General features: G+C 42.3%; 1 protein-coding gene across 2 annotated transcripts in view; it reads right to left on the minus strand.

Moving 5' to 3' along the window:
- Positions 1-14,504, minus strand: part of sema5a (sema domain, seven thrombospondin repeats (type 1 and type 1-like), transmembrane domain (TM) and short cytoplasmic domain, (semaphorin) 5A) — a 187,318-nt gene that overhangs the window by 48,971 nt on the left and 123,843 nt on the right. For both annotated transcript variants that reach the window (XM_055663021.1, XM_055663013.1), the window contains 2 exons: positions 4,981-5,162; positions 4,317-4,460 (listed from right to left, as the gene is read on the minus strand). In XM_055663021.1, coding sequence (XP_055518996.1) covers positions 4,317-4,460; positions 4,981-5,162 — 326 coding nt within the window. The remainder of the gene's footprint in view (positions 1-4,316; positions 4,461-4,980; positions 5,163-14,504) is intronic.

The following is a 14,504-nucleotide window of genomic DNA, read 5'->3' on the forward strand; positions in this document are numbered from 1 at the left end:
AATGTCTCCCACCTGGGACCATTTTTAATTGCCAATCTGTCTCCAATTAAGTGTGTGTAGAAGTGGCCATTGTCTAATCAGCAAATTCTGAACCCTGGCATTTACAAACATCTTCCTTGTCAGAGTACAATTCTTTACCCTGCATATCTTATCACATTCTCTGTGCAAATTATCTTTTGCCCATGCTTTCCATAGTCATTGAATGTTGCAGAAATATTCATGGATTTTGGCAGGCCTATGATGCTTTAATGAATGCTTATTGTTCATATGTGAATCGAGGTGTGATAAGTGTAAGCAAGTTATTTAAAAGAAGTCATCATATCTAATGACGAGCATCTTTACTCAACAGCAAAAACGTGCTTGAGTAAATCAGCAAGTCAGGCAGAGCACAGAAAGGTGACATTTCGGTTCACGACTGTCTTCACCTATCCTGGGATGATACCTGACCTGCTGAGTTACTCCAACAGTTTGAGGGTTTTTTTTTTGTAAACCAGCAGTAGAAAGAAGGAATTGCAAATGCTGGTTAATACACAAAAGGACACAAAGTCCCGGGGTAACTCAGCAGGTCAGGCAGCATCACTGGAGAAGATGGATAGGTGGAAATCTTCAGACTCCATGCTCTCCAGAGATGCTGCCTGACCTGCTGATTTACTTTGCAGAGAGATTTGCTAGTGCTACTCAGGTTTAATTTAGAGGCAGAAGTGTACTAGATCAGAAAATGGAAGGAGTAATGCGAAGGCAGAGGTTATGATCAGTAAGTCTCAAAGGAAGGGCAGAGGAAGAGACGAAGGAATACGGTGATGTTGACAGACAATAAGTTTAAGAAGGAACTGCAGATGCTGGAAAATGGGAGGTAGACAAAAATGCTGGAGAAACTCAGCGGGTGAGGCAGCATCTAAGGAGCAAAGGAAATAGGCAACGTTTCGGATCGAAAAACGTTGCCTATTTCCTTCGCTCCATAGATGCTGCCTCACCCGCTGAGTTTCTCCAGCATTCTTGACAGACAATATAGTGTGTTTATTTCAATGCAAGATGTATTATTGTGAAAGCAACAGAACCAAGCCTGGGTTAGTATTTTGGCTTATGTTAGCAGGGCAATAATGGAGAGGAAGGTGGAAAGGGAGACTTAGGGGTTGTACTCTGGGAAGTCAAATGCAAGAGAAAAAAATGTAATTAATGGCATAACCCTTAACAACATTGATGTACAAAGGGGTCTTAGGGTCCAAGTCCATAACTCGCTGAAAGTGGCAACCCAGGTGGATGGAGTAGTAATAAAGGCATATGGTATGCTTACCTTTTACAGGCCGAGGCACTGAGTACAAGAGCCAGGGAGTTATGATCCAGCTTTATAGGACTTTGTTTAGGTCGCATTTGCAGTATCGTGTGCAGTTCTGGTCGCCCCGTTCCAGGAAATGTAGGCTGCTTTGGAAAGGTGCGGAGGAGGTTTACCGGAATTATGCCTGATTAGGGGGTATTAGCCATGGGGAGCGGTTAAACAGACTTGGAATGTTTTTTCTAGAATTCCAGAGGTTGCAGAGATTCCTCGTAGAAGTATATAAAATTATGAGGCATAGATAGGGTATAGTCAGAACCTTTTTCCCAAAATGGAAAAATCACATACGAGAGTGCACAGCATTAAGGTGAAAGGGGCAAAAGCTTAAAGGAAATGTGTACAAGACTTTTCATTAAACCATTGATGTGTTGAGTGCTTGGAAGATGCTGCTGGAGGTGGTGGTTGAGGCGGGTATGATAATGGCATTTAAGAGACTTTTGCATAGGCATATGGATATGCATTGAATGGTGGGATATGGATTATGTGCAGGCAGATAAGAGTTGTTCCTGGCATCATGTTTGGCACAGACATTGTGGGCCGAAGGACCCATTCTTGTGTTGTACTATCTTTTTCTAATTATGAAACTCAAACAAATTCTGAAATTGGTACACAGCATTAAATACAAGGGGGTGACATTTATTGTAATGAATTGCAGAATGAATCAGCTAAAATGTGCAAGGTGATGAAATTGTTCCATGTGAAATTTGATGTAGATAGGTGCAATCCCTAAACAGAAAGAAACAACATATCACAGCTCCGTGGACGTCATAAAATAGTCCACCCAAGGTCAATCCTGCTCATATTGAACTATGTAGTTAAGGTTTTCTCTGATTTATTATTGGCTTGTTTCAGCATTCATTTAAAGTTATTTCTGGAAATCTTATGGGAAAAATCTTCTGACCAACATTCTCAGTGTTCTTTTTAAACTAACCCGATCCTATATTTTATATCCTCATTTCACTGATTTATGGAAATAAGTTTTGACTACGAATTCCACAAATCCTTTGGAAAAAACACACCTCCAATTAACTTCTCCATTTATTTTCCCTGGCATCAACCACACCACAGCCAAAACACCACACACCCACATGCTCAACCTTACCAATTACAGCATTCTATTCTTCCACTACTAATCGTACAAGGGTTACAGCCAAGAGAATCAATGTTGTAGACCTATTTCTGACATGTTTGCAATTAAAGTGACCCCTCTAGAAGAGCAGAAATGCAGAAGCACTCAACCTTAGTATCGTTCTTGTGAATTTGTTTTGTGCCTTTTCCATGGCTGGAATAAATTTGCAATTTTTATGACCCCCCGAATAGAATAGTTCATTAATCATAGCTCAGCTAACATCTTCTACTGATTTGTCAAACTCTCAACATTTTCTGATTTAAAAATAAAGGATCAAACTAAATTATATGCTGAAAAGGTAAAAAAAATATCTTTAAAGTGGCCTTTCCATGCACATTACACACAATTGAGCCTGCTTAAAATCAACATGATTGTATGTACAACGTTAAAAAAAAATAACATATCATAATGCATGAACCCAACTCAGGTCAGGTTGACTGCTGTGATATATGCCTTTAGTGAAACGTGATATTGACACTACAAAATTGTTGAATCTGGAGTACAGGTTAAATGTACAGCTTCAAAAGAAACTGAAATGTTTATTATGTATTGGTTTGGAAAGGATCTGCAGCTTAATATATTTTTGACAGTTTTCATTAATAGATTTAAAAGATTTATGCATTTTTCAAGAACCCCACAAAAATAAAAGCTCCCAGGATTGAGGCAATATATTAGCAGAAACGTTTGGTTAAGGAACAGAAAATAGAAATAAACAGTTCTTCTTCATACTGGACAACATCCTGGTGGAGATCCAAACAAATCTGTACTCGCCCCACAGTTCTGTCAGCAAGATTAATGATTTAGATGAAAAGAAGAACATAATATATCCCCATTTGAAGATGATTCAAAACCCAATAAGAAGTCAAGCTGCAAGGAAGTTGGGAGGTTATTCTCTTGGTATGAAAATCGGATAAATATTTTAGATGACAGGAAATTAGCAGAATCTTAGAATACGGTTATCCAGAGAAACATAATAAGTAGAAGTTGCCTGTTGATCCATTGAACCTTCTCAGCCATTCAAAAAGATCAGATCAGATCTTTGGTCACATTGCCACTTTTCGACCCATCTCGGTGATCCTCAAAATGCAAGAAATTAATGAATGAATGAATAGGTTTATTGGCCAAGTATGTACACATACACGGAATTTGCCTTGGTGCTCCAGTCACAAGTAACAACATGACATACAGTAACAATTAAGAATGACACATAAAACATTAAACATTAATAATATAGAATACTGTAGGCAAATGGCAGCATGTTGGCCTTCATTACAAAAGAGTAACGTTACAAGAGTAAGGTATGTTTGTAACTCTACAGGGGTTGATGTACCATGCAGTGTAATTACATACCCAAGGAAGGTCCTATTGCTTTGGTTGTCAAAGACTAACAGATTCACTATGGTAATTCAAGGGACAAGAGATTTACCCTCAGAGGAAAGACAGAATAATTCTTAAATACAATTCATTGGGGTCTATAACAATGAGGTGAGTTTATTGAAACATACAAGATTCAGAAATGGAATTGATAAGGTACAAATGCATCAGCACAGTGGTGCTGCTCGTAGACCTCTCATGACCCTAGTTCGACCCTGACGACCAGTGATGCCGTGTGGATTTTGCAAACATTTCCTGTGACTGCATAGGTTTTCTTCCACATCTGGACATGAATTTTGGTAGGTTAATTAGTAAATGCCGTTCATGTATAGGTGAGTGGTAACATTTGCGGGTGAGTTGACGGGAATTGGGACATTATATATATATATATATATATAGAGAGAGAGAGAGAGAGAGTGACATTATTACAGCCACACAAGAAATGCTCTATAAAATGAATCATTGAAGCCTTGGACTTACCGCTCTTCACGATTTTGTCCCACACAGACGCGCCCTCCATGTCGAGGAGTCGGGTTGCTGCAAAACCGCTGTCGGACCTGGAATCCAATCCCACAACTTGTACTGCAAGGAGACCACAAAGTCCAAGGAGTCCAACCACCATTCCTGTTGAACAATTGCATTTGGCCAATGGAAAGAAATGAGTGCAGATGAAGATTCATAGCGCCCGTGAATCTTGGCAAACATCCTACATAAACTGAAGAGCACTTCTATTTAGTAATATTCAATGTCAACATCTGGACATGGTCATTAATGGGGGCAGCACAGTGGCACAGCGGCAGAGATCCGGGTACAATCCCAACTACGGGTGCTGTCGGTATGGTGTTTGTATGTTCTCCCTATGACCGCATGGGTTTTCTCTGGGTGCTCTGGTTTCCTTCCACCCTCCAAAGATGTACAGGTTTGTTGGTTAATTGGTTTCTGTGAATTGTCCCTAGTGTATAGGATAGTACTAATGTATGGGGTGATTGCTGGTTGGTGCAAAATCAGTGGGCTGAAGGGCCTGTTTCCATTCTGTATCTCGAAGGTAAAGTCTAAAGTGTAAAAAATTAAGATGTGTAAATCAGGAAAAGTGACTAGCATATTATTCATTTAAAATACTTGGTATTAATTCCACTCTTCTTACCTGGAACAGTTTGCAACCTCCATACTGGGACCATCACACTGTTGCCCTCCGCACTGTGGAGCTGGACTATCACATGAACGAGATCTACAGATGCACACGCCATTTACATTGCCATCCGTTTGTTTGCAGCGTCTCCATGGTGACCAGGATCCAAAAGCACCATTCATTGTCACGTTTCTTATCTAAAAGGCAAACCAATATAAAATTGAAATAGTTTACGTTTGATTGCTGATATAATAAAAATCAAACAGAAGTAGTTTCATATTTTGAACTAATTTAATGTGCTTTGATTTGTATCATAATTGTATTCCAACCTATGATGGCTCTTACAGTAACAATCCATTTTGTGTTATCATTGGAATGTATCATTCCACTCAACACTATCTGCTGATCAACTGGGTTGAAACGATACATTTGCAAAATATCAATGAAACAAATAAATGTCAATGAAACAGAATACCAGTCCAATCAAAAGACAATTAACCAGCAAAAATGCTGGACAACATACCTTCATAGTTGGGGTAACATTTTTACAGATTGCACAAAACACCTTTATCTAAAATCTATCATTAATCACAACAAAGTGCTTTATGCATGTCTGGAACATTCTTGCAAATTGCAGTGCAATTCTCTGTTGCTGTGGGGCTAGCAAACTATGCAAGTCTGGACATAAGCCTTGCAAGTCTTGTCTGGCCTTACCAAGCTTCCACCTTGAGAGCCTGGCAGTCAAGGATCTCGGAAATAATTTCCCTCTGTATTTTCTCCTTGACAATTTGAGCGAATGCCCATACCTTCGATGATTTTCCATTCAACTCCACCTTGTCGATCACTTTCCCATCTGATCCTGAGGATCTTTCCTAATCTGCACTGCAGACTCCAGCACCTGAAAAATTAAAACTGCCCAGAGGAATTCAGCAAGTCAGGCAGCATCTGGTGGGAGATGGACAGATGACATTTTGGGTTCAAACCCATCTCCAAGATGATCTTGAAGAATCCCAACCTAAAATATTTTCTGTGCATTTCCCTCCACAAATGCTACCTGACTAGCTGATTCTTTTTCTCCCCTCTCCATCATGATCCTCACTCCAACTTCATCATCATGCCTCTGCACATCACCACCCCCAATCTTATCCCAGTCCCCTCTTCATTGTTCATGATTGAGAAGAGCCCAGTGCATAAGGAGATGATTTGCCTGGTATTACCACTTATTTTGAGACAATCTTGATTGGCCTCACACAAAAGTTAGCAGACTGCCCTTTTCTCTCCTCAGCATGAATTTCAACCTTTGTAAACATACTCAAAGAATATCTAACCTGTAATTTGTGTAACTTTTAAAAACAACAGGTTAGAAATTCCTTGAGATATGAGTTCAGCTTTTGAAAAATAATCACTTAACTCATATCTACGTGATACTCGAGCTCTGTAACATTATGATGTGTACTTGGTTTGACAATGTTTCAGTTTTAAAATAAATGCTCATTTAATTAGGAGAAAGGCAAAAGGACATCCTCCTAATTACAGATAGACACAAAAAAGCTGGAATAACTCAGTGGTCAGACAGCATCTCTGGAGAAAAGGAATAGGTGAAGTTTGACGTTGGGTTGAACTTCAAGTAACCCTTGCATCCCCTCTTTCTCTCTCCATCCCTCCCCCACCCAAATCAATAATAATAACAAATCAATAATAATAACAAAATTTCAGGCGCACTGCCCGAGCAGAGCTCCAAAGTAACAGATAAATAATAACGACAATGGAAACACCAAAAATGGAGAAGAAAACAAGTAAAGTCTGAATGTGCAATATGATGTGGCAGTACAAAGTATTGGCTATGGTAGCTGTGTGATCGGTGCAGAGTTCAGAGTGGTGATGGCCTTGGGGTAGAAACTGTTTGTTAATCTTGTGGTGTGTGATTTGATGGACATGTAATGCTTTCCTGAGGGTAGAAGGGAAAACAAGTGATGTGCGGGATGAGATGAGTCCTTTTAGGATGAGTAATGCCTTCTGCAGGTCACGAGAGCTCTAGATCTCTTCCAGGGCAGGCAGGTGTGTGTTGGTGATCTTCTGGGCTGTGTTGATGACTCTCTGCAGAGAGTCTCTCTGCGTTGTATTTGGTTCAAAGTCATCTTGTTGAGTTTCATTGTAACTCGTATCCACCTAGACCACAACTAACAATGGCCTGTTTCCTTTATCATTGTTACTTTTTTGAATATCTTTCATTCATTTGTTCGATATCTCTTTATATCATCGTCTATATCTCTAATTTCCCTTTCCCCTGATTCAGTCTAAAACAGGGTCTCGACCCGAAATGTCACCTATTCATTTCCTCCAGAGATGCTGTCTGACCCCTGAGTTACTCCAGCTTTTTGTGTCTCTCTTCGGTTTAAACCAGCATCTGTAGTTCCTTCCGGCACATCCTCCTAATTAAATTGCTGAACATAAAGGTGGGAAGTCCTGGGGAAAACCAGGGGCAGCATAGTGGCGCAGTGGTAGAGTTGCTGCCTTACAGTGCCAGAGACCCAGGTTTGATCCTGACTACAGGTGCTGTCTGTGAGGAGTTTGTACGTTCTCCCTTTGACCACATGGGTTTTCTTCGGGTGCTCTGGTTTCCTAACACACCCCAGAGACGTAAAGGTTGACACAAAATGTTGGAGTAACTCAGCGGGTGAGGCAGCATCTATGGAGAGAAGGAGTGGGTGACGTTTTGGGTCGAGACTCTTCTTCAGACTCTCCAACAAGATTTTAGGTTAATTGGTTTCAGTAAAATTGTAAAAGAAAATCGGCCCTAATGTTAGGGTATGGGGTGATCGCTGGTCAGCATGGACTTCGTGTGCCAAAGGGCTTGTTTCCACACTACATCACTAAAGTCTAAAAGCATATAGTAAATACCAAGGAGAAATATGTGGACTAGATTGGACAGGCAAATTACCAAACATCTGTTGGTGAATTTGCGGAATAGAAGTCCTTGCAGTGAAATTATGGACGTTCCTGGAGGAAGAATTCTTCCTGGATATATGCACAAATTGCAATTTCTTGAATTGTTGTCAAATACTAGGAACTGGCAGAATATCAAGATTTCACAATTTATCTTGGCATAAGAAATGGGATTGAGTTTCATGAATTTGGCCTGCTGGTTGGTTCACCATTTTCCTTGTGTAATAAATCAACTACCTGCACCTGCTGTTCTCAGGTGGCCTCGAGTCCAAGAAATAGCCAGGCCCGTGTCTGCTTCATTGGCTTCTCGTGCAGTAATGTGTGAAAACAGATCAAACGTTTCCTTGCAAATTCAAGCTCAATGCCGTTTACTCCACAGTTCCCCAACTGCCTATCTCCATCCTTTCTTGCAGATTGCTCTTCCATTAGTGTCATCATTTAATGATCTGCTACCAGAAACGTAACGGGATTAGCAGAACTCTCGGCTCACAGCTCTGTAACTCATTCCTTCATGAGCTCAGGTCACAGACCAGCCATCGACCTCCAGAGATTTACGTTTATACCAGCACAATTAGCAATAATTTTAATGTCAGCAGTTCTGTTCAGTTCACTGAGCTGTGTACGAGACTACTGGGAACATGTGCAGTGCCTTTAATACCTCTGCGGTTAGGGATTCATGGTGGATGAAGAGTGTGTTTTGGTCTCATTTGCAAATGCAGCTAGAGTGGGCTGAGGAATGGCAAATGGAGTTTAATTCAGAACAGCGTGAAGTGTTGTAGTTTAGGAAGTCAAACCAGGGCAGGAGCAGAATGAATGGTATTGTAGAGCAAAGGTAATTAGTAATACAAGTACACAGTTCCTTGAAAGTAGCATCGCAGACAGACAGGGTGGTAAAGAAGGCTTTAGGCAAGCTGGCCTTCATCAGACAGGAAATTGAGTATAGAAGGTGAGATGTTTAAGAAGGAACTGCAGATGCTGGAACAATCGAAGGTAGACAAAAATGCTGGAGAAACTCAGCAGGTGAGGCAGCATCTATGGAGTGAAGGAATGGGTGACGTTTCGGGTCGAGACCCTTCTTCAGACTGAAGAGCCCAAAACGTCACCTATTCCTTCGCTCCATAGATGCTGCCTCAGCCGCTGAGTTTCGCCAGCATTTTTGTCTACCATAGAAGTTGAGTTGTTACAGTTGACAAGATGTTGATGAAGCCATACTTAGAGTATTATGTTCAATATTGGTTACCTTGAGATTGGAAAGATGCCATTAAGACGGAGAATGTGCAAAGAAGATTTATGACTATGTTGCTAGGAATCGAGGGCCTGGGCTAATTTGAGAGGTTGGGCAGGTTAGGGCATTATTTCTTGGAGCGCAGGACACACTGAGGGATGATCTGAAAAAAATGTATGAAATCATGAGGTTGTATTGATAGGGATCTTTTTTCCAAGGGTAGGAAAATCAAGAACTAAAGGGCAATGAGAGGTTTAAGTTGAGAGGGGAAAGCTTTACTAGAAATATGAGCAACAACATTTTCACACGCAGGGTGGATGGGTATATGGATGTAGATGCCAGAGGAAGTAGTTGAGAGGAAATAGTTGAGGTACGTATTATAACAACATTTAAAAGTCATTTGGACAAGTATATGGATAGGAAATGTTTAGAGGGATATAGGCCAAATGCATCAAATGGGACAAGTTTAGATGGGGCATCGGTGGGCATGGAAAAATTGGGCTGAAGGGTCTATTCCGATGCTGTATGCCACTATAACTCTAATTCTTCAATATAAATGGCTGTTCAGCAAGCTTAATAGTGTCATATTCACAGGATGCCTGCATATGCCTCGAACTGACTCCTGGCTCCCTTGAAACAGGGGAGCAATAGATATTTGTTAATCTGCTTTCTTCAACTGTTACGGAGCTCAAAATGTAGCCAATGTCCTGAAGCATTTATTCACACAGAGTTTTTAATGTTTGGGGTTGTATTCTTGTTAGAATAAGGGGAATTGTTAATGGTGAAAAGGAGTTAATTAGGTCAAATGCTTTATCTTCTCAGCACTTCTTTTCTATTCTATTTCTATTCTATAAAAGGCATTCTACTTTGTGACCTCTATGGCAAAACATAGATACCAGTAACTGGATAGTACTGGTGTGTTAGTTTGATTCCAGTAATTTAAGTTGAGTTTTCATAACCTGCTAAACTACTGGGGGGGGGGGGGGGGGGGGAAGGAAGGGGGGGGGGGGGGGAGAGGTGGATGGGGGGGGGGGGGGAGTGGAGAGAGGTGGGTGTCTGGGCGGGGGGAGGAGTTGAGGAGGAAGGGCATGTGTGGGTGGGGGGGGGGAGGGGGGGGGGGGGGGGTGGGGGGGGGGGGGGGGGGGGGGGGGGGGGGGGGTGGGGGGGGGGGGGGGGGGGGGGGAGGGGGGGGGGGGGGGGGGGGGGGGGGGGGGGGGGGGGGGGAGGGGGGGGGGGTGGGCGGGGGGTGGGGGGGGGGTGGATGTGTGAGGGGGGGGGATGGGGGTGTGTGGGTGGGGGGGGGGGGGAGGGGTGGGGGGTGGTGTGGGGGGGGGGTGTGGGGGGGGGATGGGGGTGTGGGCAGGGGAGGGTTGTGGGGGGGCGGAGTGGGGGCGATCAGCATACACATTGCCTTGGTGCCATTCCTAAAGCACACTTTTCTGCTTGGTTTGTCAGGCTCAGATAGTATGCAGGTCCCACTGCAGTACACCTCAATTATTACTTCTCTTGGGGTCCAAATTTGGAGTTATCCATTAAACTATTTGCAGGTAATTGGAAATCAGCTGCCCTCTGCATCTGCTTGCATTTCTTGCTGCAAATCCTTGATAACCATAACACCTTTACTAGAATGTTGCCTGGGTTTCAACAACTAAGTTACAGAGATAGGTTGAATAAGTTAGGTCTTTATTCTCTGGAGCGCAGAAGGTTAAGGGGGGGACCTGATAGAGGTCTTTAAAATGATGAGAGGGATAGACAGAGTTGATGTGGATAAGCTTTTCCCTTTGAGAATAGGGAAGATTCAAACAAGAGGACATGACTTCAGAATTAAGGGACAGAAGTTTAGGGGTAATATGAGGGGGAACTTCTTTACACAGAGAGTGGTAGCGGTGTGGAATGAGCTTCCAGTTCAAGTGGTGGAGGCCGGTTCATTGGTATCATTTAAAAATAAATTGGATAGGCATATGGATGAGAAGGGAATGGAGGGTTATGGTATGAGTGCAGGCAGGTGGGACTAAGGGGAAAAAAAAATTGTTCGGCACGGACTTGTAGGGCCGAGATGGCCTGTTTCCGTGCTGTAATTGTTATATGGTTATATGGTTTATATAACCATCCTTCTCACAGAAAGCAAACAAGGACACAGTACAAGCAACATTTATTACTGAATGCACTTCTTTTTTAAATTCATGGGGCAAAATTTTCCAGCCTGGTTCCTTGCACCCAGATTTGCCACCCACATCACTCTTCCTACCCACATACCATGTCCAGACATGGGAAACCTGCACCATGTCCAACACTGTGCTCTCAGTGACAACAGGATTTCCAGTATTGCAAAAGGAGGTCCTTCCCCTCAAATGTCCAGACAGCCACCTAATCCAGAGTTTGTGTTTAGACAGCTGCATTCACAATACCTCTGAGACTGGTCGGTTGTTGTGAACCAAAAACATAAAGGGAAAAGGGAATGATGGAATTAGGTCACAGATCAATCTGTGCAGAAAGTTATGGATTAAGTTAAACTGAGTGCTGCTGTCTCCTTTGCAAAAGATAATTGGATACATTCCCTGCAAATGTGCAAAGAATAATCTGTTCATGACATAAATGGCCATCAAGCACTACATGTTTTCCCAGGAGCTACCGAAACCAAATGACAAGCAGCTTCTGGAGTTATTTAATTGGTTACATACTCATTCATGATATAACTTTTTTACAATTACTTTTCAAAAGTCTTCCAAATAAATAAACAGCAAAAAGCTCAACAGAGCAGGTTGCATCTGTGGAGGTAAATGGAGTGACGACCATTCAGATTTTGCCCCTTCATCAGACTGATTCACCGTGACATCAGTCAATGGCTGAACAAAAATGGCCTACTTCTGTTCCTGTTTGGAGAACAAGCAACACCATTTTTGTGGCATCCCTCTACATTAGAACTGTCTGCAACAGTAGCAGTGCTAATATATTATAGCCCTTTCATCAACTTCACTTCATTTCCAATGGCTCCCCATTCAAAATTGGAGAATTACCTAAATATTACCATCCCTTTATTTCAACACTGAATTATCTTTCCATTCTGCTTCATTTATCATGATCACTTAGCCATAAGGCCTCATTCACCTTTCAATATTCAAAGTCTGTATATTTCTCTCCAATTCTCAACATTTTATGCTGCTCGGGCTCAACCTGGTGATCTTTTCTGCAATGCTACCAGATCTTGAGCGAACAGCAGATGAATCTGTTTATTTGGAGAGTGAACAGAAATGTTGTCAACATCAGAATATCTCAGAGCTATACACTGTTGCTATGGCTATAAATTCAGCATTCTATTAGCACTAAGATAGACACCAAATGCTGGAGTAAAGGGCCTGTCACACCAGCATGCGGTTGCATGCATCTAGCGCGATCAAACGTGGTCGCTTGAGGCGTATGGCCTCGCGGGGCCAGTCCCAATTTGAACTGCGGAGGCGTATGGAGTTGTGCGGGGCTGGTCCCGACATCATACTCACCAATCAGCTGGGCAGGAGGCTGGGCCGACTGAATTTGGACGTCGCACGGCATCGGGCGGTGACGTCATCACGCAACGGCACACCGGACGGTGGCGTCATCACGCAACGCCACGCGCTAGGCATATGCCGTCAAGATGCTGCGTACGACGTCAAGACACTGCGACGCTGACGCTGTGTACGCCCGTCGAGGCGCTGCATACGGCCTCAATGCGGCTGCGGGCCGACAAGCCGTTGTCGCACGGGATTTTCGGACAGTGCAAGATTTTTGGAGCCCCGCGCGATGTCGGGACCAGCCCCGCACAACTCCATACGCCTCCGCCGATCGGAGTGGGACCGGCCCCGCGAGGCTGTACGCCTCAAGCGACCACGTTTGGTTGCACTAGACGCATGCTATCGCATGCTGGTGGAACAGGCCCTTAACTCAGAGGGACAGGCAACATCTCTGGAGAGAAGGAAATGGGTGAAATCCTCCTTTCCTTCTCTCCAGAGATGCTGCCTGCCCTGCTGAGTTACTCCAGCATTTTGTGTCTATCTTCAATTTAAACCAACATCTGCAGTTCTTTCCTACACATTCTATTAGCACTATTCTTCCCTTGGCATAAACTACGTTAAGAGACATTTCCACATGCCTCTTTCCTGGGCAGCTCAAAACCTTCAATATTCCCTGTAACCTCTTATCATGCCCCTTCAATCTCTTGCACTACCAATGTGATTAGTATTTATTTACTGAACTTCATATTGTTTTTTTCTTTAAATGCAACATAAATCTGAAAAAGTCATCAGCAGGACATTTTTTTTTAAGTCAGCTGAGGAAGGATGTATAATGTTGAAATCATTTGATGCATTAGTGAAGTCTGCATGTTTATTTTTTACATTTTAAAATGATAAATATTCTCAAGTTAATCATGTTATCTCAAAATAAAAGAGCCATTTGTGGAAGCTCAGTACATATTTACAACCATATTAACAAAAGTCATGCAATTATGGTGGTGGTGCATTATCCTTCCTTGTCATTAGACTTCTCTGTAACTTTGACTGTAAATCATGCTATCCCCTCCTCCGCAGTCTAGTTTAGTCAGTCTAGCCTTCTGATCTTCCATTCTAAGCTAGAAAATATTGTCCAATTAAATTATTTTGCTCCTCACCAATTGTCAGTTTTACCCTGAATTTCCCCTCTGAACTGTTCTTGGATCCCAAGGAGTATATTGCAATCACATAACAGGGAACATATGTAAGCATCACTCATATACATCTTACATTTTATTAATGTTAATTGCATTACTCAGCCTGTCCTGCTGAGTTACTCCAGCATTTTGTGTCTACCTTACATTTTATTAATTTACTTTGTGTTATATATGTGAAAGTTGCTTAGTGGATTGATTACTCTTTGTAGACAACATAATCGGAGCACAGTAAATTGTGCCAATTGATCACTAACCATTTGCCTATGGAAAGTACAGAGAAATTGAAAACTTTTACTGGAAGCACATTTGTCATCTCATGTGCATCAGAGAGTCGCTTTGTCAAATTCATCTTGCTTGTGTATTTGGCAGACAGGATTATGGCCAACTTATGAGGTCTTTCATTGCAGTGTAGATCTGAAAGGTTAACCTTAGATCTTGCTGTACAGATGTGTAACCTAGTATTTTCTAATTTTAGGTATGTTACAAAACCTACCTGAATCGCCATTGGGAATCTGCCCACAGTCAGGTCCGCGATTTTGGCGCTGTTTGGAGGGGGCGGGTTTAAAACGCGATTTTTACTAGGCTGTACTAATCGCAGATGTTCAGCCTAGTAAATCATTAACGAAAAATCGCTGCAAGACCCGGTCGCAAAAGGTATTATTAGTTTTATAGGCCTCGATAATATAG

The sequence above is a fragment of the Leucoraja erinacea genome, chromosome 2, assembly GCF_028641065.1.
Source record: "Leucoraja erinacea ecotype New England chromosome 2, Leri_hhj_1, whole genome shotgun sequence".
Taxonomy (NCBI): Eukaryota; Metazoa; Chordata; class Chondrichthyes; order Rajiformes; family Rajidae; genus Leucoraja; species Leucoraja erinaceus.